Source organism: Schistocerca cancellata, chromosome 2, assembly GCF_023864275.1.
Source record: "Schistocerca cancellata isolate TAMUIC-IGC-003103 chromosome 2, iqSchCanc2.1, whole genome shotgun sequence".
Taxonomy (NCBI): Eukaryota; Metazoa; Arthropoda; class Insecta; order Orthoptera; family Acrididae; genus Schistocerca; species Schistocerca cancellata.
In genome coordinates, this window is record NC_064627.1 from 667,232,219 (window position 1) to 667,258,799 (window position 26,581).

Below are 26,581 nucleotides of genomic sequence, written 5' to 3' on the forward strand. Positions count from 1 at the left end.
AAGACCTCTCTGTGACTCATCTTCATGCTGCTGGCAGTGCTCTCCCCCATCCACTGGTGCCTCTCATCATTGACTGGTACCGTGGTGGACCAAAGATGTAGCTGACATTATTCATGACCACTAATGCAACGCTGAAATGATTTAAATGACACACCCTTCACAGACCAACTTACCACTTTTAAGTGTCTCCGTGTTAAGGGCCACTACCTTATTAAGCAGAGTAAAAAAGAATGATGGGAAAGCTATGTTTCCTTCCTGGGGACATCTGGCTCCAAGCTCCGTAGCCTTCTGGATGCTCCGTAGCCTTCCGGGCCACTAGCGACGATCAACTGTCCAGGGTCTTATTGTACAGGGTGCTCTGTGTACTTATCCATCGGTCCTTCCAGAACACCTTGTGACACACTGCGCGACAGCCTTAGCATCCTGTTCCTGTATTGCTACCCTTTTCTGGCAGGAACGACGATTTGAACAAGCCCCAGTCTGAATCCCCACCAAGCTGAGTCCTATAATGAACACTTCACTGAATGGAAATTATTGCAGGCTCTTACCTCTTTACATGACACGGTCCCAGTCCCAGATTCCATCCACACCCAGGTGATTAAACGCTTCGACGTTACCCAGATGCAACATCTTCTCAGGGCTTTCAACCACATTTGACTCAGAGGTGTCATCCACTTGCAATGGCCAGACAAAATAGTTATCCTTGTCCTTGAGCCCGAGAAGGACCCAGTGTCTCTCGACAGCTACTGCCCGATTAGCCTGACCGACATACTTTGTAAGCTGCTCGAGAGGATGATTAGCTTCGGATTATGTAGGGTACTCGAATCTCTGGGCCTTTTGTCCCCGTATCAGTGTGGCTTCTGAGAAGGACGATCTCCAACTGACCACTTACTCAGATTGGAAACAGCAATCCAACAGCCTTTTATTAACTGCGGGCACCTTATCATGGTTTTCCTTGACCTGCATAAGTTATACAACACAGCTTGGTGCCATTACATTTTACTCCCCCCCCCCCCCCCCCCCCCCCTGCCCAATACTGCTTTTCCGCGTTCAAGTTAGCACTTCACTCAGCACCTGTCGGATCCAGGAGAATGGTATCTCCCAGAGTTCTCTGTTAAGTATCACGCTCTACCTCATCACCATCAATGCGCTTGTAACCTCTGTCGGGCCTCTGGTTACCCCGGCATCGTATATCAACAATTTTTTCATCTGTCCCGTGGCTCCCAGATTTCTCTCTCCAAAATGTGGGTTATGTATTTTTTCTGTCACCCCACAGTACACCCTGATCCAGAACTTTATTAAGACATTCACCACACAGATGATACAGTACAGTCCCATTTCCTGGTTCTTATTTTTGCTAAAAAGCTGCTGTGGCTGCCACATACTCACCACGTGAAGACTTAATGCTCTCTGCCTCTTGTCCCACACATCTGGGGGTGCAGATAGTACTACTCTTCTCAGTCATTATCACCCTCTGGTTTTGTTCAGAGTAGATTATGGTTGTCAGGGTTATGGCTCGTCATCTCCTTCCACTCTGCGTTTCACACCACTCCTTTCCACAGTCTCCTCGCACAAATGGAGCTGACTCCTGGTTTCTTATGCAGTCGCCATTTGTCGATTCCATGACCGTCCCCTATACTCGTCCTCTTTGCAAACGAGGGTTGCCTCTTTCTCAATACCTGCCTTCGGGTGGGATTGCCAGTCGGAATGCCTCTGTCTTCCCCGTGTGATCTCCATCCGCACTCACTGGAATGTGCCTCACGTATTTCCTCCTGCCCCTCTCCCCACTCCCCCCATTCCCCTGGACGATGCCTCAATCTTGCATTAGGACCGATCTATTCCGGTCCTGAGGTCTCTGTCGCCCCTATAATATTCCGGCATATTGTACATTCCGTCCTTGCAGAATTCCAGCGTGCTACGAACTTCTACACTGATCATTCTAAAACGATAGATAAGGCGGGATATGTTTTTATGTCTCCTACTGGCATGGAACACCGTTTACTGCTGGGATCGTGTAGTGTGTTCACAGCAGAGCTGCAAGCCATTAACAGGGCTCTACATGATTTTACTCAGCCCCCGCCCTCCGTAGTGTTTTAATATGTACTGACTCAATGAGCAGCTTTCAGGCTACAGATCGATGCCACTCTCATCACCATTTGGTTTCTGCAGACGTGCCAACTCTCCCGATTTAAGCAGGAGACTCCCGATTTTTCCTTCTTCCTCCCGATCCCCTGACCGTGAAGACCGATCTCCCGATTTTCAGAGCAGTTTCAATACTTTCCTTACTATTTGACAATCCTGTGCCTTCGATGTATTGGTGGATGACAAGGTATGGCTGCTACTTGTCTGTGTTAACTTGGAAGATTCGTGTGGTGGCTGTCGGGAGCGACAGTAGGCGTAGCTCGCGCTTTGTATCTACAAGGAAGTAAAGAACTTATCATTGAAAGGGTTCGGAATCAAATGAATATCTTTCAACTAGTGCCAATTTCCTCCACTTCTGGTAGCAGCAGCGCAATCGTAGAGTTATCGTGGACAGGGAGTAATCTATAGATCTATAGTCGTTTTGAGTGAAGTGAGTAGCGTTGTTGTGTCTACGAGGCAGTGTTGCCAAGCTGGGGGATTCCCCCCTAAATTTAGGGCGAATTAAGCTGCCTAGGGGGAAATTAGAGAGATAAATGGTTCAGGGGGAAAAAATATTTACCCTCCGCTCGACAATTTCATTCTTGACTCCCTTTTAATGCCCCACCTCCTCGCTCGCTTATCCGATAGTGTGATAAATTTAGGGGAATTTGGAGTGCAATATAGGGGGAAACGGTGTGCCAGGGCTGGCATCAGTGCTACAAGACCATTGTCTAGAACGTAGGACCATTGTGTTCTCGGTTCTGCTCTGCGGTTTGTATACTCTGTAGTAGTTGTAGGCTGCATATCTTGGAGATGTTGATTATTTTTAGTGCAGAATGGTGAAGAAATACAATGCAGTGTTCAAGAACGTGTATAAGGAAGAGTTACCGTGTTTAAGTGAATCGAGGAAGGGAAAAACTTGCGCGTTTTGTAGTGTATGTAGATGCAAATTTTCAGTGGCTCATGGCGGGAAATGTGACATTTTTAAACATGTGCAAACTAAAAAACACAAGGAGAGTGTCCAATGTGTAGAATGGAACCCGAAACTTAACTTGTTATGTAAACCCCAAAATGTAGATTCTGTGGTGAATGCCGAGGCTTTATTTACCTCATTTATTGCAGAGCGTAACTTGACTATAAACTGTGCCGACCACGCTGGGCCTTTGTTTTGCAAAATGTTTCCCTACTCTGAAATTGCGAATGTGTTATAATTCACAATGGTACATGGCTAAAATTCTCCTGATTTTTCACTTTTGAAAGTTGGCATGTCTGTTTCTGCTATCCATGACTACTTCTCTGCCTTTGGCCATCCCATCTGTTCCATTGTCCTCTGGGTGTCAAGACGTGGGCGTCCCAGGGAATGGACTGGCTGACCATTTGGCCAGAGAGGCTGATCCTTACCCCATTCCCTTTCATGATTTCAGGTGCAGATATGTGAATACACATCAAATCTCTCTTTACCCAAAAGTGGGTTAAAATCTGGTGCACTACTGCTCTTAGTAATAAACTGCACACAATCTGGGAGACTACTGTAGTTTGGTGCTCTTCCTTCTACTCCTCTCGGAAGGAGTCCACTGTCTTATGCTATCTACTCACCAGTCATAATAGGCTCACCCATTGTTTTCCCTTGTATAAGGAGTGAGACTGATGGTATCCCAAATATTAATGGACTGTCCCTTTCTTTTGACCCTTCATACCAAGTTTAGTCTTCCTGATTCCTTGTCTTTAATATTAGCAGACGATTCACAGGTGGTTCAACTGGTCTTCAGTTTCCTACATCAAAGTGATTTTATTTTCACTTATAAGGTTTTGCGTTGCTCCTGGAACAGTGGCAGGGTGGTTGTGGTTGTGGTTGTGGTTGGAGCCTCTCTTCGTGTTTTCTAGCTGTGGTACCCATGACTACACTCCCATACAAAGACCACTCTTGTATCTCTGTTTTCTCAGTTCGCAGTTTTTAAATTTGGCCTACCCTTTTATGCCTTCTGCTGTGTGTGTGTTTTAACTTCCTTCGCTCTGAATGGATCCGCCCACTTCTAGTGACCCTTTATCTTACGCAAGTAAATTTTGAACTGCGGGATTGATGACCTCGCTGTCTAGTCCCATGACCCCCCCTAAATCAACTAATCAATCAGTCATTCTTTGGTTTCGATTTTAGTCATCTCTGTTGTCTGTTCCTCATTGGAACTACTGATGGTTAACAAGGGGATGATGTAGAATGATTACAGCCAGAGACATTAGGATAGACAGTGTTGACATGTGAGAACCAACCAATTTGGAATGATCTTACCCTTTTATCTGAGTTGTTGGTCATCCGGCAATGACTCGTCATCTTCACATATGTCCTATGCCACAGAAATACTATCAAGAATTTACTGATTTACCAAATACGTTGACACCACAGTCTGTAACTTTCTGAACTACAACAATAACAAGGCCCAAGCCAAAATCATAGGTTTATGAAGTTTAACTATTTATTTGTGCAAAATTCAGTCCATTGGGTGGGAGTGGTTCATGACCTCCTTTTGTAAAATTCTCATGTTGTCCGCCACAACCTTCTGAATCTCATTCGAAAGTTAAATCTTAACCATTTTATGTGTATTTTTATATTTGGAAAGAGGAAATTGTCCAGATATGACTAATCTGTTGTATGTGGTGGAAGGTGAGCTATTGAGTTTTAGTTCTATTGAGGAACTGGAAATACATTGTTGCTAAATGAGTTGGATCACTGTGCAGAAGATTTTTATTTGTTTATTTTTATTTTTTCCACCCTGGTGATGTGGCACTTTCTAATTCAGAACTCTTTGTTTTTCCAGTGATCGTTGAAGTCACATCCTACCATTAATTGTTTTTTACTAAAAGTTTTCTTTATGGTTAATTATGGAGTTACTTTGCAAGGTTCAGTTGAGTTGTCCATTAACTTCCAGTATCATACCATGTGGGGTAAAATGAATGCAACATTCACCTGTTTCTGTTCCATTCTGAATCCAAGATCCACAAAACCACATTTTGGGGAAGTTTAATGTCTCTTGTTTCATCTGAGACGTCACTTTCTGGTCCTCATTAATTGGTCCAGGAACAGCTACAACACTCTAATTGGTCCAAGGTGTTGTTGGCCAATTTCTTCATTCATTATTCTCCTTGGCCTTCTCCTAAGTAAGTCGCACCCACGAGTGGTCAATCTCTCTCTCTCTCTCTCGCTCACACGAAAGTGCGCATGCACACACACACACACACACACACACACACACACACACAAACTTAACAAGTGTATGAATGTTTTATGGGAAGCAAATGTGGAAGAATTGACCCACACGAGAATTGTCATCCTGTATTGTGAAATAAGGCTAGAGACTAGGAGGAAAATGTAATTTTCAAGATATCAGTACTGATGTTGGAAAAGACAATTTGCAGATGTACTAAATTTTTTATGCTTTTTACAGATTTTGCCCAAATTCTGGAGGAACTAGAGAATGTCATTCCAGCATCAGAATTTCTTGCCATAGATGGAGAATTTACTGGGTTGAATAAGGGTGAGGAAGTGACAGCATTTGACACTCCAGCTTTGTATTATGAAAAACTCCGTAAAGGATCTTCTGAGTTTCTTATTGTCCAATTTGGCTTGTGTGCCTTTTTGTATGATGAAAAAAGAAAGAAGTAAGTAGTTTTTTGAATAATTATAAATGTCTGTAAATTTAGTCATTTTGCATATCAGCTTTTTAATTAATTGTTTCCAGTGCATTTCGTTACACTAATATTACTGATTTTGCAGTAAAACGGATAGTATATAATACCTGTTTCAAGTGTGTAGTTACAGTCTTATTTCGATGGTAACAGCACCATGCATAATAATTTTAATTCGCATTTATTACCAGATTATTATTTTGAGGCAAGCATACATATAAACTGTGGAATTTGATGAAACTTTGAATCCAGTACACAAGCCATGTGTATGAAAAATAAAAAAAAGGGGGTTTGGGGTGAGGGAGAGGGAGAGGGAGAGGGAGGGTATTGGCAGAAACGAAAGCCTTGAGAGTGGGATGGGAGAGACACTTGGATAACTCAGTTGGTAGAGCACTTGACCGTCAATGGCAATGGTCACAGGTTTGAGTCCCGGTTTGACACACAGAGTAAATCTATTTGAAACTTACACATCAGGAGTGGTATCTGTGGAGAGACCAGACAAATATATGGTTCTTGAATATCAGCAGCAGTATCTGGCTGTGTAACATTAGACAGCAGGGCCTTGCTACATTGTTACTTTGGATGGCTGAAAGTGAGAGGAAACTACAGCTGCTGTTTCTCCCATGTCATGTCTGCTGTATAGCTTAATAATGATTGTGTCCTCTTGGTTAAAATATTCTGGAGTCAAAATAGTTCTCCATTCAGATCTCCAGCGAGGTACTACCCTGGAAGATGTTTTCATCACAAAAAACAAAACTGGCATCCTATGGGTTGGAATGTGGAATGTCAGATCCATTAACTGGGTAGGGAAGTTACAGAATTTAAAAAGAGAAGTGGGTAGATTGATGTTAGATGTAGTGGGAATTTGAGAGGTGCAGTGGCAAGAACAACAGGGCTTCTAGTCTTGGGATTATAGAGTTATAAACACAAAATTGAATAGGATTAATGCTGGAGTAGGTCTAAAAATAAACAAGAAAATAGGATTGCAGGTAAGTTGTTATGAACAACGCAGGTATTGTAGCCAAGATAGACAGAACCCAATGCCTACCACAGTAGCACAAGTTTATGTGGCAACTAGCCTTGTGGGTGATGAAGAGATGGAAAGAATGTGTGATGAATAAAGAGAATTGCTCAGATAGTTAAAGGGGATGAAAATTTAATTGTGATTGGTCATTGGAATTTGGTAGTAGAAAAAGGAAGAGATGGAAAAATAGGAGAACATGGGTTGGGGGGGAAAGGAATTAAAGAGGAAGCTGCCTGGTAGAATTTCGCATCAAGCATAATTTAACCATCACTAACACTTGGCTTAAGAATGCTGAAAGAGGGTTGTATATGTGGAGCAGGCATAGGGACTCTGGAAGGTTTCAGATACATTGTGTAAGAGGTTCCTCGAGAAAAATTTATTTTTACATATTCTGACTAATCAGAATTGCAGACTGCTTTATTGATAGAGTTCGAAACCAGATTTTAAACTGTAAAGTGCTTGCAGGTGCACATTTGGGCTCAATCATAATTTATTGGTTATTAACTGTAGAGTAAAACAGAAGGAACATGGATAAACTGTAAGAACCATACGTTGTTGAGAGTTTCAGAGGGAGCATTAGGCAATATTGAACTTGAAACAGGTAAAGGACTACAGTAAAAGACAAATAGGTAGGTTTGAGAAATGAAATGGAGAAGACAGCAAAGGTTCATGTAGGTAAAAACAAATTTCAGTGGAAATCCTTGGATAACACAGAAGATACCGACTTTAATTGGTGAAAGGAGAAAATACAAAAATGCATCAGATAAAAACAGGTTAAATGGAATTCAAATGTCTAAACAGTGAAATAGCAAAATGGCTAGGCAGGAATGGCTAAAGCACAAATAATTTAAGGCTATATGAACATACATGGAGGAAGATAGATACCACAAATAGGAAAATTAAAGAGGTCTTTGGAGATAAGTGAAGCAGCTCTATGATTATCAGGAGCTCAGAATGCAAACAAATACTGAACAAAGAAGGGAAAACTGAAAGGTGAAAGGAATATATAGAGGGTCTGTACAGGGACGACAAACTTGAGGTCAACATTACTGCATTTCCCCGGGTGCAAGATGATCTCCCCCCCCCCTCCACCCCTTTTTTTTTTTTAAGAGGCTCCTTGAGAAAAATTTATTTTTACATATTATGACTAATCAGAATTGGGTCATTCCATGACAATTCAACCAATTTGAGAAAATGCTCCATCTTATAGTCTCAGATTTGGCTGAAATTTAGCACACCAATGCTACCAAGAGTGGAACACTCATGTACAAAATTTTAAGTTCCCCTGCCAATTAGTTCCAGAATTATGGCTTGTGAAAGGTGGCGTGACCCGGAAATTGCAACCTGCATCTGGCAATCTATCTTCAGACCCAAATTCAGGTCTTCATAACTTTGGAACTATTCCGCACAGTCCAGTGAAATTTTTACAACCCAGTAACATCCACATAGAGAACACACTCTATCAATCAAAACACCAACAACATATTTCTGAGGGAAAATAAAAAATTCCAAAATGTGATTAAAAATATAATACAATAAAAGGTACATGTTATAGGTGCCCTCTATGCCAAATATAATTCACTCAAAAAGGGTATAATTTTTTGTGGTAAGTTTAATGTGGTCTAAACACATACAGAACTCATTATGCCCATATCAGTCACAGAAACAGAGTTACATGCACACAAAAATACAAAAATTTGAGAAATTACGTGAAAAACATGGATTTTCTAAGTGTGCTAGGACAAAAGGGACAAGTGATATCCAAGCCCAACACTGCATAAGTAGACCATAATATAATATGTGGCAAAATTTGAACTTGTTATTGCAAGGCATTTGTGTACAATAAAAGTTGACAGAGATGTATTTGGTTACGTTTCTTTTAACACGATTTAGCAAGTAATAGTGATGATGCAGACAGCTTGTTTCAGATCAAGCTGCGGCAGTTGTTGGGAACCATTAGGCAACAGAAAGTTAAACAATGGCAGTTTTCAGGGACAGGATGAGTCATTGTTGGGCAGAAACAACAATGGAAACAAGTAACAATTACAGGTTACTCATGTTTTTAAGTTTCTTGTTCAGACTGGTCAGTACTGTTGTGGAAAGTCAGTATGGAGGCAGAAGAGTGTACTAGTGGTGCTTTTGTTCAAACAAGTTGCAGTATAGGTAGAACACAAGCATCTGAATGTCATTAAACAACATATGGAACAAAATGTGGCATTCGCTTTGTACTGTATGATCTGGATGAATCGGACCAAGATTTGTTGCTATGGAGATCCGGTGTGCACCCTGTGGGCACAAGAAGTACAGTTCCAGGAAACTTTAGTGTTTGTTTTCATCAAATGTAAGTGTTTCTGGATAAGTATTCTTTCCTACAAAGAAGTTGTTTTGATCCATTTTGGATTCATAAGAAGACAGTGAAGTGTAGCCTCAGAGAAATTGATATAAAATGGGCACTGTAAGTGAATCAGTGCATTGGACTTACATGAAATCAGGACAAAAGTTATGTTCCAGGTTTGTTACACTGCTAAAAAATGAAGAATATTCTGATAATTTACATGACAGTGACGAAGAGTATCAGCCACCTACAACCAAAGCAGATGAGCAATTAAATACTTCAGTGACTGCTCTTGGTTTGTCTCCCATGAAGACACACAAAGTTGGGAAAAGAGACAGGCTCAGCTATGGTAGAAGAAAACTACAAGATGCTCAAATGGAATTAAAACACAAAATAGCTGACACACTAATGGTGGAAGAGGAACTATCTGCTCCAAAGGAACAGAAATCATACCAGAAATGCTCTGATTTGGACAAAATTATGCATGTTTTGAAAGAAAAATGTGCCATATCCACACGCCAGAAAAAAGAAGCTATTCTTACCCTTGCACCTTCCAGCTGGTCTATTGACTACACTGCAAAGGAATTCAATGTTTCTACATATATGGTAAAGCAAGCTAAGATAATAAAAGCAACCCAAGAAGTGCTTCCACAACTTCAGCAGGCTCAGGGTAAGCAATTGAGTTCAGAAGTAAAGGTGCTAGTGTCGGAGTTTTATGAAAATAATTACTACAGCCGAATAATACCTGGAAAAAAAGACTATGTAACGGTGAGAATGGGAAATGTACATGTACAGATGCAAAAGAGACTGTTGCTATGCAACATATCGGAACTATATGTAGAATTCAAGGAAAAGTATCCCAGTACCAAAGTAGGTTTATCATCTGTTTTCAATATTCGGCGAAAATGGGTTGTGCCTGTAAGTGCAAGGGGCACACACAATGTTTGTGTATGTGAGACCCATCAAAATGCTAAGCTGATGTTTGCTGCTATAAAGGATTCTGGTCTGGATTACAAAGATGCAATGAAGCTGCTAGTGTGTGACATCAGTTCACACCAGTGCATGATACACGTGTGTGAAAAGTGTCCTGGTATGGAAAATCTTGCAGAACACATGAATAACAAACTGTATAGTGAACTCCTTATGGATGACGATGAACTTGTTTCTTATAAACAATGGACACACATGGATCGCACAAGTCTTGAAACAAAGCAAAGTACAGTGGAAGATTTTGTTGAAATGTGTTGTCAAAAAACGTACAAACTGACCACACACAGCTCCACAGCAACAGCACAATCGGCTTATCTCCAGTTTTGTAAGGATAATTTGAAACAAGATGAAATTGTAGTAATACTAGACTTTTCTGAAAATTATGCATTTATAGTTCAAGATGCCCTCCAAGGATATCATTGGGACAACAGTCGAGCAACTCTCCAGCCATTTGCGATTTACTATAGAGGTGAATCAGGTGATGTGTCTGTCATGAACCTGTGCGTTTTTAGTGACTGTTTAATTTGTGATGCCATTGCAGTTCATGCTCATTCACACTGTGAAAAACAAGCTGCCTCACATACATTTTGCAAAATACTTCAGTGATGGGGCAGCTAGTCAGTACAAAAACTGTATAAATCTGAAAAATTTATACATGCATTACCATGATTTTCAATATTCACGCAGAATGGAATTTTTTCGCAACATGTCATGGTAAAAATGTGCTACCATTAAGCGTGTGGCATCACAAGCTAGTCTGCAGCACCCTACAGAAGGTCACATTCTAATACCTCTTCAATTATTTACCTGGGTACAGAAAAATATCTCTGGCATACAATCATTCTGTGCTTCGAAAGATGAGGTGAAATCAGTCGAAGAGTTGCTAAAAAGCAGACTAGAACATGTTAAAACTGTTGCAGGCACAAGGAGCAATCATCACTTCTCTCCAGCGGACTCTGACAATGTGCATATGAGCAGACTGTCCGGTTATAACTATAGGTTCATGCACAACACGTGTCTTCAGAGTGTGTCTGACTCAGGATTCAGAAGCAAAAACAGCGACATACAACCAGGTTGTTATGTTATTGCTGTTTATGATGACAAATGGTACTTAGGATGTGTTGCAGAGTGCTGTGAAGCAGAAGGTGATGTATTTGTGAACTTCATGGCACCAGCAGGACCAGCAAGATCATTTCATTGACCACGTTTGGCAGACAGGTGTTGGATTCCTTTTGAACATATTCTTATGACAGTTCCAGTTCCTACCACAGTGTCAGGAAGACAGTACAATTTGCCACTCAATGTACAGAGTACAGTAGCTAAAGTGTGGGAGAACTTCTGTTTGAAGCACAATCGACTGGTTTTTAGCAGTTAAGGCGCAGTAAACATTAATGATAGGTTGTGTCAATCTGTCTATATGTTGTTGCTTAGTGATTAAACAGTTGTGGGAGAGGATAAGAGGAGGCAGAACAGTTTACGATATCTTTTTACAAAATTGTGTTGTGGAACAATGGCCACATCACCAAATACATCTGTCAACTTCTATTTTACACAAATGTCTTGCAATAAATGCAATAACTTGCAATAACATGCTGAATTGGATACCACTTGCCCCTTTTATGCTGCCACACTTCAAAAATCCATGTTTTTCAGGGAATTTTTGAAATTTTTGTATTTTCATGTGCATGTAACTCAGTTTTTGTGACTGATATGGGCATGATGAGTTCTGTGTGTGTTTAGGCCACATTAAGCTTACCACAAAAAAATTATACCTTTTTTTGAGTGAATTATATTTGGCATAGAGGGCACCTACAATACGTACCTTTTAACGTATTACATATTTTTAAGCACATTTTGGAATTTTTTATTTTTCCTTAGAAATATGTTGTTGGTGTTTTGATTCATGGAGTGTGTTCTCTAAATGGATGTTACTGGGTTGTAAAAATTTCAGTGGACTGTGTGGAATAGTTCCAAAGTTATGATGACCTGAATTTAGGTCTGAAGATAGATTGCCAGATGCGGGTTGCAATTTCCGGGTCACGCCACCTTCTTTCACAAGTCATAATTCTGGAACTAATTGGCAGGGGATACTAATACTTTGTACACGACTGTTCCACACATGGTAGAATTAGTGTACTGAATTTCAGTCAAATCTGAGCCCCTGGTTGAACTGACATGGAATGACCCAATTACAGACTGCTTTATCGACAAAAGTATCTGCCAAACAGTTAACATTATGCCTATTCTAAATTTACGCCATTTATTGATTTAATACTCTCTGGTAATACTAGGGGAAATAAAATAAACAAAAAGAAATGATGTACATTAATTTTTCGACTATTTTCTTTTCTACCTTTATAGCTTACTGACCTTGTAGTCCGTGGTATCGCTGTTTTTAATCATCATCATTATCATCCAGCTGTGAAATTTATATCTTTGTTGTCACAAATATTTGGTTGTTTGTTCTAAATGTGTTGCTATTTGTGAGGTTGTCGTTACGGTGGGACCTGAGAACACAGTTTGTCTTTTCCTTTTTTCCTGATACATGTCAGGTTTCGCTTCTATACTGATGTAAGAATGTTACAGTGTCCCTGGTTTCCAAACATATCGCCTGTCTGCCACTTTTTTATTGGCTGTATAGAGCCAGCCAACACACCCCTTTCATTCCTGTCATATGTCATGGGGAGTGTTGCATCAAGAAACACCTAAGTACGCCACTGGCCCATATGTAGACGTTTACCGTCTCTCGCAGAAATAAATACTACTGTTGAGTGTTTGTCCAATTTTAAAGTCAGTTCGATTTCGACTACAAATGGATTCACGCAAACTGCAGTTTAAATGTTGTAGCTGTTCATAACAAGCCAAAACACATGGTATAGATTCCCATGGTTGGCAACATGGTAAGTCACAGCTGCACTCGTATCCTCAGAAATGTCATGCAGAAATAATCCGTTTCATCAACATAATATTTTTTGTTTACCTAGTTTCTGTGGTCAGGTAATCTTGTTTATCTCTTCTGATATGGTAGTTTACACTTATTTTGGTTTTACCAAATCACAGAATTACTTCGTAGATACTGTAATCACCTTGGGCGATAGTACAGCAAGTACTCACTCAGATCTTCTTCATTGTTGGCTTGTGTTGCTTGGGGCAACATGGTATTTTTTCCTCTTGTTTTCTTCAAAATTTCTTGTAAAATCACAAATGCTCTCTCCTTTCTGCATCTCCAATTCATGTCCGGCACCAGGGAGCCAAATGAGGTGTTGTGGTGTTACTGCGTAGTGTTGTGCACTTCTAGTATAACTAAACTACATTTTCAGCTCTCTCAAACATCTTTTGTCATGCTTAAAAGATAAGAGTGGAACATGATATTCCGAAGAATCTCATGTTACGCTACAATTCGGAAGTACTGTCATAGATGAGGGGGACAGGTTTGATATGCAGTTCTCAATTTCAATTAAATATTGCTCGTACCACATAATTTTACATGCACGTCCATTTTCAAGTATAATGTTTTTACAATTACAATTATTTTTAGTTTACATTATTTCTTATTACATTATAATTCATGATAAATTGAAATTATAAGGGCATTTTAGGATAAACCACTGCTTGACTCGCTTTTTAAAAGCATCCCCTGTCAATATCTTAACTTAATTTGGTAACAAGTTATTAAAAACAGTTCATTTAACGTAGTGGCCTTTTGCTGTTAAAGTTGATCTGTTAACCATATGGAAGTCTGTTCTATGCCTTGTTTCATAGTTGTGAATATCCATGTTTCTTTTTGTGATCTTAGTGTCTTCTTTCACTAGCAATATAATTTCTAGTATATACATGGCATAAACTGTGAGAATATTGTGTCTAATGAATAGGGGTTTGCAAGAAGTTTCTGGTTTTACTTTTGCTATGATCCTCAAGGCTCACTTCTGCAGTATGAAAACCTTTTTCATATTAGTTTGGCATGTCCCACCCCACAGTACTAGTCTATAACATAGGGAATGGTACACTAATCCATAATATATAGCCCTTAGGGTTTCAGAATTAAGATATGATGATAATCTTCTTAATACACATAGACTGGGTGTTATTTTTTTACAGACAGAATCAGCTTGCTGCTTCCATGAAAGTCTATCATCTATGCATAAAGTCAAGAATTTACAATGTGTACAGGTTTTTGGTAGAATTCATCAATCACAGTATTTTGTCTGTTTGGACCACTTTGTTTAAAATGAATAATGGTAATTTTTTCTATGTTTACTCGTAGGTTGTCTCTCTCAAAGTGAGCTTTTGCCTTTTCAATAAAGTTATGTATCTCTTCAACTAGGCTGGGCTCACTGTCGGCACAGCAGACCCTTGATGTATCGTCTGCATATACAGTGATCAATTGCCTATTGTCAAGAGAACTTGGGAAATCATTTACATAGCATGTGAATAGGGCTGGACCTGAAATGGAGGCCTGAGGAACACCAAAATGTGTATTTCTTTTACGGGACCTTCTCCTCCCCAGTATTTCTCCATTAGAGTATATACCGTATTTACTCGAATCTAAGCCGCACTTTTTTTCCGGTTTTTGTAATCCAAAAAACCGCCTGTGGCTTAGAATCGAGTGCAAAGCAAGCGGAAGTTCTGAAAAATGTTGATAGGTGCCGCCACAACTAACTTCTGCCGTCGAATATATGTAGCGCTACACAGGCATCCTTTGCAGGCACAAAGATAAATACTGGCTCCAAAACCTCTGCGTCAGTAAATAAAATTAAAAAAAAAAAAAGAATTGGAAGACGAGCATTTTTCTCCGCCCGAGTTTCGACCACTGCATTTTCATACATTATCCAACGAAGTAAATACAAATTCTGTATTGTTCATCTTTGAATTTCAATGTACTACAAAAATCCGACTGGTAATACTGGGATTCTTGTCAATATGGCCAACTCTACGTTCTGAATTTTTTCCTACCTGTGAGAAGAGATGGTTGCTAATAGGAACCTGATGAAATGTGAATCACATGCAGTATTCTCTTCACCACAAGAATAATACGAATATAAACATTTTGCCATGTATTCTTTCGTGTTTGCTTCTATCTCATTGAAATCCTGTCTGCCAAATAAACTACGAAACTAGAGTGAGACAACAGCAAACGCGGAAGAATATACGTATTGTGGCATGTTTATATTCGTATTATTCTGTGCAGAATTTGATGTACTAAAGAAGCGGCCGCAAAGATTTTCAAACGGAGAAAAATTTTCGCCAAACTCTCGTTCAGAACATGTTATATCATACGCAGTCTATTATTTGGTTCTTGTTGATCATTATCAAAGAAAGCTGCAGTGTAAGTAACAACAAATAGCAGTCTCTTGCCATTGTTTCACTAATGTGACGATTCCTCTCTTTTTTTAATTGTAGGCGGCGGTAGCGCGCACAAAAGCAAGCCATGCCGCGAGCAGCGACAGGCCGTAAACACGCACTATCAGAATGCGACAAACAATGCATGACACAGTATAGTAATGCATTTTTAGCTTAGAGTGACTGACGTAAACACCTATAACATTGAAAACGGCACTTATCAGATCAAAGCAAAATAAGCAATCGATTCAAACCAGACGAAGCACGTGAAAAAGGAAGGGTATCCGTATAAATACGGACGGAGCGCCTGACGCATAGCAATGGCTACCTGGTAAAGCTTAACTGCTAAGATTTCGACTCGAACCAAACTACTGTAGCTGTATCGTCATTCATTCGACCTAAATTGTGTCTCATATTACAATGGACCAACTTTGTTTCGATTTGGAGGTGCGGCCTAAAACTTTTCTCTCCCCTTGAATTTCGAGTCTCAAATTTCAGGTGCGGCTTAGATTTGGGAATTTTTTTTCCCCTTATTTCGAGTCTCATATTTCAGGTGCGGCTTAGATTCGAGTGCGGCTTAGATTCGAGTAAATACGGTAATCTCTGTGCACAGCTGTCTACGCTTTAAATATGTTTCTAGCAATTGCATGTTTTCCAATGACACCACTCTTCACAATTTTTGATAAGAGCATGTCATGATATACTCTATCAAAAGCCGTTGAGAGGTCCACAAATACTCCTGCTGCTTGGGGTTTTTGATTTATTTTTTCAAGTACGTGATGGACAAATTGTACTGCTGCTGACATGGTACTTTGACCTCTTCTGAAACCATGCTGGAAATCACCTAATATGTCAGCATTATTGCAATGTTACAGGATTTTTTGTGTTATTTTCTCTCAGTTTGCTTAAAGTTGAGATTAGGGCAATGAGTCTGCAGTTTCGTACGTGCTTTATTTCCCCCTTTTTGTGTATTGGTTTGACTACTACCAGTTTCGACTTGTTAGGGAACACACAATCTCCGAGAACAGTTTATTAGATGAACTAGTGGCTTCATTAGTTCATGTTTGCATTTGTTCAATAGATATGGAGACATTTCATCTAATCCTGCTGATTTTTTGTTTTTTTTTGTTTTTTTGTTTTTTGTTTCTGAGCCTGTCAATAAGCTGCAGAATGTCATATGTGCTTACTGTGGGTAGTGTACTGCAGTTCTGTTTGTTACTGGACTCAAATGTGTGCTATGTATCCTGTTTCATAGAGATGTCATTTTCGACAGTACCTATGAAGTAACTATTACAAATATTGCTAACTAGAAAGGTATAAGAGATATCGTCATTATTCACAGTTATTTGTACATTAATTAATTTTAGTTTCTATTTCATTGTTTCTGATTGTACAAGGTGTACAACTTTGCTTCCGCCATTTTTTCCCCAACATTTGAGGCTTTAATAAAACAGATTGGTTACACATGTATCATTCAAAGTATTTTCCATTGCTGGCCACTACTTTCTCCCATCTTTCGGGCAGTGTACGAATCCCGTGTCGAAAAAATTGTTCATCTTTTGAAGCGATCCACGAATCGATCCAATTTGTGACTTCTTCATAAGATCGGAAGTGTTGGTCAGCCAGGCCCTGCGCCATTGATCTAAACAGGTGTCAGTCAGAGGGAGGAACGTCAGGAGAATATGGCGGGTGGGGTAGGACTTCCCATTTTAACGTTTCCAAGTATGTTTTGTCCTCTTTTGCAGTGTGAGGTCGAGCATTGTCGTGCTGCTAAATCTCTTTATCCTGCCTCTTGTTGTATTGCGGCCGTTTTTCTTTTAATGCTCTGCTCAAACATATTAATTGCATTCGGTAACAAGGACCTGTGATTGTTTCACTTGGTTTTAACACCTCATAGTACACGACACCAAGCTGGTCCCACCAAATGTAGAGCATGATCTTGGAGCCATGAATATTCGGTTTGGCCATCATCATGGAAGCATGGCCGGGATATCTTCATGATTTCTTGCATTTAAGGTTATCGTAATGAACCTATTTTTCGTCCCCGGTCACAATGTAATGCAGAAATCCCTTCTGTTTTTGCCTCTGAAGCAACTATTTATGAATGCCGTTCAACATCTCTTGGTTTCAGCTCACACGGGACCCAAGTTCCTTCTTTCTGAATCATGCCCATAGCCTTGAGATGTTTTGAAATGGCTTGCTGTGTCACTCCCACTAATTTTGCCAATTCTTCTTGAGTTTGATGCAAGTCTTCACTCAGCAATGTCTCCAATTCTGCATCTTCGAAAAGATTCTCTCTTCCACCACTATGCTGGTCTTCGACGTTAAAATCACCTTTCTAGAAACATTGAAACCACTCACTACATGTTCTTTCACTAATAGCATCCTTACCGTACATACTTAAGAGCATTCGATGAGACTCAGCCGCTGTTTTCTTCATATTGAAACAAAACAGTAATACCTCCTGCAAATGACGAGAATTAGGCTCATAAACTGACATTTTCAATCAAGAAAACTGTATGATGCAGACACAAATCGACTAATGTTTGAATGAGGTTATGTTGACCGAGGTCCAGGCTAACTGCCTGACGTCAGTGATCCGTTTCTTTCGACCACTACTTACCATTGTCACCACCTATCGGCAAACAGCGGAAGCAAAGTTGTACACCTTGTATTTACAGCAAATAGACGTAGCATTGAATAACCACCAACATTTTAGAAGAATTCTGTGATGTATGCACTTATTTTCTTTTGAAAATATTGAATTCACATTAATAAAACAATTCTCTACATGACATAATATCAATAAATATTAGATTAGTAATACTTACTTACAATAATTGCAATCAAAGACTGTCACGGGTGGGACAAGGAATTGTCACGGGTGGGACTCATGTGAAGTACAATCTTTTTTTTTTTATTTAAACTGATTTTATTATGTAAGTTAGCTATGAATCAGTAGGTAACATATACTTAGAACGCACTTTAAGTTTTAATAACTTTGTAGAACATTTTTGTTGCTTATAAATAATATAAATTTTGATATAGTATTAGTTTACAATTCATGAGTACTTAATTATTTCACTTGAAGAATGTACCACTTTGAAAAAATACACTTGACCTCTCACCCACTTTCGAAAATGTCTAAATTGCCGGGAAACTCATAATATAAGGTGTCCCTAACATGTTTGACATTTGGATTCGGGAGAATAGCAAGAACTTCTTTAAACTCTATGTAGGATACATCCTGCTCATCAGCTTTAAATACCTTTGCTGAGTCCCCAACAGATCGCATACACATAATCTGTATTTCCCCATTGTCTTCTACACTTCTCTCTGCAATTGCAGCATATCTGTATGTAGTGGATTTGGAACTCTACTAAAATAAATGTTCCTGGCATGATTTGTTCCACAGCTGGTTCTGAACCTGTTTCTTCTTGGGAATTGGGTGTCAACAGGACATCAGGATATGATTCCTCATCAGTCATCTCAGAATCTGTGTAGATTAGTGAATATATGTTGGGTGAAAGTGGGAAAACCTCCACTTTCTCTAAATCTGATTTTAGGAAAGTTCTACCACATACTAGGTTACAGATATTGTAACCGTTGAAGTAATGCTTGCTGAGAATATCTTTTATTTTTTTAACAGCTTTCCAGTGGCTATCCAGAAGGTCTCTGTTTTCGTCAATATGATCTTTTGTCAGAAGGAGAAAGTTTATTCCAGAAACAGATGATTTGGCACAGTCTAAAAATTCCTGTGCATTGCTGATGATGACTTTTCTTTGCTTAACTTTATTCCAAATAGCCCTTTTTGTTACAGCTCCAATGCCATCCATTGCACCTTTCCCATGTGATGTTGCAAAGAAAAGCCATCCTCCAGACACTCCAAAGTCTTGCATCATGTAGCAGAGGTTAGAAATGGTGAATTTGTTCTTAAATTGACCTGCGCAACCATCAGAAAAAAATTCGTATCAAGGTCAAATTGGGAAGCTCTTGTTTCAGCTTACTTACTCTTCAAGCATGCATAAACTGAGTACTCGTCATGGCACAGTTCATCGCTCACAATTGCAAATGACTGTAGCCCTGTTTTCATCCAAACACAAATAGTGACCACTGTTATCTGTGTATGACTCCAGTGGGCACTTTGTATCTCATCTTGTGCCAGTGCTACATAGTTTTCTGCAAAATCTATTTGCAATATCACTTCATCATCACTAACTGATGCTTTCACAGTTTTGAAAGCTCCAGATTGCATCCTTTTGTCAAAGAAGTGCTCCTTGAATGTTTTTAGTTGAGACTGAAGTTCAGAGAGAGCTTCACAAAGTGTTCCTCTGGTAGTAGTCTGTTTAGGGTGACACTCATGTTCGGTCCATTTTCTCCAAGATATTATGTCACACAAATCAAACTTTCCATCTATTAATGTGTGTAAATTCATGATGAATTTCTTGCATTGACTTGTCATGCATATTTCACTTTCTACATCACAGCAAACAAGATTCATAAGGTGAGTGTGAGTAGCAGGGAAACTAGCTATTTCTTTGTGGATGGCTTCAATGATGAAGTTGAAGTTAGCATGATATCTGCACACACATACATTGTGAGGAATTTGAGACGTTAGAACAACATTTTTAGGCCGCAACTCATAGAATTTTAAGATCTTGATAGCAATATCTGGATTGTCTTGCTTAAAAAGAAAAAATGCTTCCTTAACTGTCATATTCATGTGACGTTTCTGCAAGCTAACTCTTTTCCCAGTTTCATGGTCTACAATAGACTTTACATCCTTTATACCAGGTGTCTGCCTGCTGATTTCATAATTTGTGAAAAAAAATTGTATTTTAAGCAGATTATCACCTGTAAGTTTGAGATGTTTTCTTCACTACTGGGAAAATCTGCTTTACTACCTTTTTAGGTAAGCTTTTACTTACAAGCGTTTTTAATTACTCCTGATTTTTTTGAGGGGCTTGAAGGAAGCACCTTCTTTACCCGAGAAACAGCTTTGCCAAGGGACTGAGGACATTTATATGATCCTAACTGGGAAATACAGGTCTCAGACTGATCTTCAATTAATACGGATTTTAGTTTAAGTCTGTACTTCCTTTTTCTTTCAGCTTCCTTCTTTCAATATTCCAATAAAGATTTTTCACTGGAGGATACCTTCATCTTCATATTTTCCCTTCTTCTTTTATCCCACTCTCTTTCTTTTTCTTTTTGGACATTGTACTTGCTGGTATCTTTCTTCAGTTTTTCTCGAAGTTTTCTCATACGCTCTGCTGATGTTGTTTTCCCCATTTTCTGAATAAACAGTAAGTTTTTATTTAGTGTAAACCATCAAAGCACTTGTTATATCAACCAATTTAACTTAACAATAACAAGAAGTGTTAAATGGTTTAGGTTTGAGTAACATCCAAAAAACTGTCACGGGTGGGACACAATTTCTTATAACATTTATAAATGATCATTTACAACTTAGAAGGTGCCTTATGGTTCATTGGATGTTTTTATTTGTTTTTCTTACTTCTAACCTAAAATATATAGAATTAATATAATTGATGAGTTAGAAGGTAAACTTTTTCATGTTTTTTGTCACAGATGGGACACTAAATACATAGTAACTTTTGTGTATTAGCTGCATACTTAATAACTTACCTTTCTTTAAAAACTGAAGTTTGTCAGAAAGATAAGATTCTGCTCTTGAAATTTAACAGTTAAAACATCAACAATCGCTGCAACCCAAATTTAAACAGCTGCCAACACAAAAAGCAAACCTTTTGTTTTCCATCCTCATCTGTAGAATCGCCAACTTTGTTTAACTATATCTCCTCAGTTAATTATGTAATTTTTGTAATTTTTTCAGGACAGTAAAATTCAACTTTTGTAGATTCGAAAAACTATAACTTTGTTAAATTTGGCATATGTGAGGTGTGTGGGTGTGTTTTCATCTTAACTGAAGACATTGAAAGAAAACTACACATCGGACAAAAAAAAATTTGGAATTATAATTTATTTTCTCAGGTGGGGATATCCAATGATACCACACTGAACCTGCTACACAAACCTGTGCATGAGTGGTGGTGGTGGTGGTGGGGGGGCGCAACATTGAAATCCTCAGTGGGACCCTCCCCCTTTTTTTTTAATTGCAGAAAATGATTCTATAGCAAAATCTGCTTATGTTTTGTCTGAAGCTCTTTCTCAATTTTGCCACAGATGGCACTGTAATTGGAGGAATAGAAATTGGTACACAGTCTTAAATTACAATATGCTACTCAATGGCCCATGAATATCCAGTGACACGGAGGAACTCACTTCCCTTGTTGATTAATTTACTACACTGGCTACTTTTGGGTATGTGCAGCATGACTTTAGTGCAGATGTATTCACAGCTTTGGAAAACTTCATGACAAGTGTTCAAACAATGGAAAATCCAGGATGGAATAATCAAAATATTATGAAAAGTATAGACTGCTACTCGCTATATAATGGAGATGCTGAGTCGCAGGTAGGTACGACAAAAGACAGGCAAACAAATAAACTTTCGGCCGAGAAGACCATCATCGGAATTAGACAATCCAAAAAAACAAACACACACACACACACACACACACACACACACACACAGACACAGACACAGACACACAGAGTCTCTAGCTGCCCTGGTCAGTCTGTCTCACAGCGATTCAGCATCTCCACTATATGGTGAGTAGCAGTCCATACTTTTCACAATATTTTTGTTACAAGTGGTGGTGTTTATGATTTTTTTTAAATTTTATTTTGTGGATGTATGCCGAATTCTGCAAGTATTTCATCAGGTTATTCAGATTTTTTGAAGACATTACCATAACTATTAATGCTTCATGTAATTTTTAGACAAATAACTAAGTCCATCTTAATCATTTTCATTGTAATTCTTGGGTTTTGTTATCTGTCTTCTGTTAGATTTTTGATAATTAGAATTTGTTTCTTTGCAGATTTACTCACAAGGCATACAATTTCTACGTCTTTCCAAAGCCACCTGACCAGCGAGGCACAGAAAAATGTTTTAAAAGTCAAGTATCAAGTATTCACTTCCTTGTTGAAAATGGCTTTGATTTCAACAAGCTTTACAGAGATGGTGAGAAAATACTTTGGTTCTACTATTTGTATGACTGGTATATTGAAATGTAGTAGTAGTAATTTTATTTATCCATAGATCTCATTTTCAAGGATATTGGACATGTTGTGGTGTTAAAATTTATGAACAACAAAAAAATAGTAAGTCACATTAGCAGACATTTACAGGCTTAACAAGTTTGTTTGCATGGCTATCCTCTGTAGGAAGCATAGAAATACTTGTTTTGTAAATAAAACCGCCTTTTCCTGCTGCCACTTAATTTATTTATCCCAGATGTGTTTCGCCTTTTTCTTGTTTTAAGGCATCGTTGGTGGGATCTATAACTATAAAGTTTTGTTAGTTTTAGATTATTAAACAGTTCACGCTGTGATTTTTTATGTAAAAAAGTAATTGCAATTTGCTGATTTCCTCTCATCTGGTCTGGAGGTCGCACTACCACTTTATTACTGACATATAAGCACAACTTTGCATTCTAACCTTCTTCACACTGTTCACCATGTTTCTTTTTGTGATGTACTATTGTTCTTTTGCCACTCAATATAACTATTTTGTTGCACACTACTTTTCACAATGTAAATATTGGCAACTCCATTATTTATTTCATCCTCTTTGGAACGTTTACCTACTTGTTGCAAACCTAATGAAGTATATTATGTTCAAGACTAACTTTTATTCACGATGTTTATACCTTGTGTGTGTATGAGAGAAAGAGAGAGAGAGAGAGAGAGAGAGAGAGAGAGAGAGGTTGGTGGTTTGAATTTTATATTGTAGTAATAGCTGTCAGCGAGTGATTGAAAGCTTTGGTAACACCTGATTTGACTTTTCATTTCATTATTCTGTGGAGGGCTTCATGGATACGTTAGTGTAAAGATGTTGGGTGGTATTATTATTATATTGGATAGTATTATTATATTATTCCTCTTTGGGAGCATTATTGTATTATTTTATCTGTTAGTGTAAATAATGAATTGATTGTCATGTGTACTTGATCATTCAACAGGATTTTCCTTTCTGCTTTGGTTTTCTGTATGTAGTAATTTTGTTGCAGAGTCAGGTGGTGTTTTTTATTGTTGATTCTAATTATTTTCGTGTCATCTTCTGTAGTGGTTGGTTTGAGGTGTTCTGCTAATGTCAAGTGGTTTGTTTCATATTTCCAGGCTCTCATGTGTTCTTCATTTGTGGCATCAAATCCAGAATATGATAACCAGTATAAAAACATAGCAATGCAAAACAACAAGAACACACAATTTACAACACTCAGAAAACTTAGGAGAAAACTTCAAAATGATAATGTCACCATTTCTAAAGCACACAAGAGGAACACAGTAGTATTGATAAACAAAGAACAATACATAGAAAAAACACAAGAATTCATCTCACAAAATAACATTACAAAACTAAAATCAGACCCAGCTGACAGATTCCAGACAAAAGTAAAAAACACTCTGAAAAATATTGACATCATACTGGATGACACACAGAAAAGGAAGTTGATACAGATCAATCCCACTGCACCTGTCCTCTGAAGCCAACAAAAAGTCCACAAACCGAATCTTCCTGTGAGGCCAATATTAGATTTCAGAAAATCCCCCACTTAGAAGCTTCCAGGATACACGTTAAAATTACTGCCAGAAAATTTCGAAGTACAAGAAGACAGAACCATTAAAAACACTACACAGCTAATACAACAAATAAAAGACATAAAAATCCCAGACACAGCAACACTCCTCTCATTTGATATAGGAAGCATATATTCCAACATGCCAGTAACAGAAACAATAGAAATCATAGGTAAGTACCAGAAAACTTAGTCAACTCCCCGATGAACAGATTAAGGAAATACGCACATTAATAAATCTCATAACAGAGCAAAATTACTTCCAATTCAATAATGAATTTTATTTACAAGAAGATGGATTACCAATAGAGTCCCCAGTTTCAGGAGCCTTAGCAAATATTTTTGTAAACCACATTCAACACATCATTTTCACAATAACAGTAGCAAAAGAATACAACATGTTATATTGGTTCAGGTATATGGGTGACATCCTTTGCTTAATAGATGAACCACAAACAAAAATTGAAAAACTACATAATGGCATCAACAAGATACCTAAAAATATAAAATTCACAATTGAAAGATCAGAACAACCAAATTAGCTTTCTGGATATAACAATCAAAAAACAAAACAGTAAGCATATGTTTGAAATTTACTGCAAAGCCACAGCAATGGACACACTCACAAAAGCAAGCAGCACCTCAACACATGCTCCATAGACTCAACAAAGTGCCACCCACCAAAGAAAGCTACCAAAAAGAACCGGACATAATGCAGATAGCACAAAATAATGGTTATAATAATAACATAGTCACAAAGCTAAACAACAAAATTAAAAGTAAAGTAAGATCCGAAAGCTCCAAACCACAGACAACAACACAACAGAACCAAACACAAGCATGCAGTCCCATAACAACTAAACAGGATAATCAGAAAAGGATGAAATAAAACACAGGGTGGTACACAGTGACAAACAAACACAAACTCACCCATAAAATCACCAACATTTTCAAAAGACAGACAATAAACATAGCATACACAACAGACAATTCTATACAAAAATACACCCCAAAACTGACAAAAAACAGAGACGTATACCAGAAAGCAGGTATATATCAACTACAGTGTAACACTTGTGAAGGCAGATACATAACAGGTAGAACATTTGATGTCAGATACAAAGAACACATGAGAGCCTGGAAAGATGGGACAAACCACTCAACATTTGCAGAACACCTAAGAGAACATGACCACAAACCAACCACTAGAGAAGATGACATGAAAATAATTAGAATCAACAATAAAAAACACCTCCTAACCCTGCAACAAAATTACTACATACAGGAAAACCCTGTTGAATGATCAAGTACACATGCCAATCAATTCATTATTTACACTAAAAGATAAAATAATCCATGAACCCCTCCGCAGAATATTTAAATGAAAAGTCAAATCAGCTGTCACCAGTTAGTACAATGCCACACAATTCAAACCACCAACCTAACCCTCCCCCCCCCCCCCCCCAAAAAAAAAAAGACACTCTTCAGCTCTCTCTCTCTCTCTCTCTTTCTTTCTCTCATACACACACAAGGTATAAACATCATGAACAGAAGTTAGTCTTGAACAAATACTTTGTTAGGTTGGCAGCAAGTAGGTAAAAATGCCAAAGAGGAGGAAACACGTAATGGAGTAGCAATATTTACGTTGTGAAAAGCAGTGTGCAATGAAATAGTTGTATCGAGTGGCAAAAGAACACAAGGTACATTACAAAAAGAAAGAGAAACATGATGAACTGTGTGAAGAAGGTCAGAACGCAAAGTTGTGTTTATATGTCAGTAATAAAGTGTCCGCAGCCCGTGGTCTTGCGGTAGCGTTCTCGCTTCCCGCGCACAGGGTCCCGGGTTCGATTCCCGGCGGGGCCAGGGATTTTCCTTGCCTCGTGATGACTGGGTGTTGTGTGTTCATCATCATCATTTCATCATCATTGACTTGCAAGTCGCTGAAGTGGCATCAAAAAAAAAAAAAAAAAAAAGACTTGCAATACGGCGGCCGAACTTCCCCGCATGGGGCCTCCCGGCCAACAATGCCATACGATCATTTCATTTTCAGTAATAAAGTGGTAGTGCGACCTCCAGACCAGATGAGAGGAAACGAAGATCAGAAAATTGTAAGTAATTACTTTTTTACATAAAAAATCATGATGTGAACTGTTTAATAATCTAAAACTAACAAAACTGTATCGTTATAGATCCCACTGATGATGCCTTAGAACAAGAAAAAGGCGAAACGCATCTGGGATAAATAAATTGAGTGGCAGCAGGAAAAGGCAGCTTTATTTACATACCAATATTTACAAACTTACAGATCTAGGATGACAAGAATGGGACAGGTAGTCAGATGTGGCCATATAGTCAGAACCA

The 26,581-nt window shown here is 38.5% G+C and overlaps 1 protein-coding gene across 1 annotated transcript in view; it reads left to right on the forward strand.

Moving 5' to 3' along the window:
* LOC126162375 (poly(A)-specific ribonuclease PARN-like) overlaps positions 1–26,581 on the forward strand; it is a 306,143-nt gene that overhangs the window by 12,494 nt on the left and 267,068 nt on the right. Inside the window, exons 2-3 of the mRNA XM_049918833.1 lie at positions 5,562–5,775; positions 22,460–22,602. Of these exons, the coding sequence (XP_049774790.1) occupies positions 5,562–5,775; positions 22,460–22,602 (357 nt within the window). The remainder of the gene's footprint in view (positions 1–5,561; positions 5,776–22,459; positions 22,603–26,581) is intronic.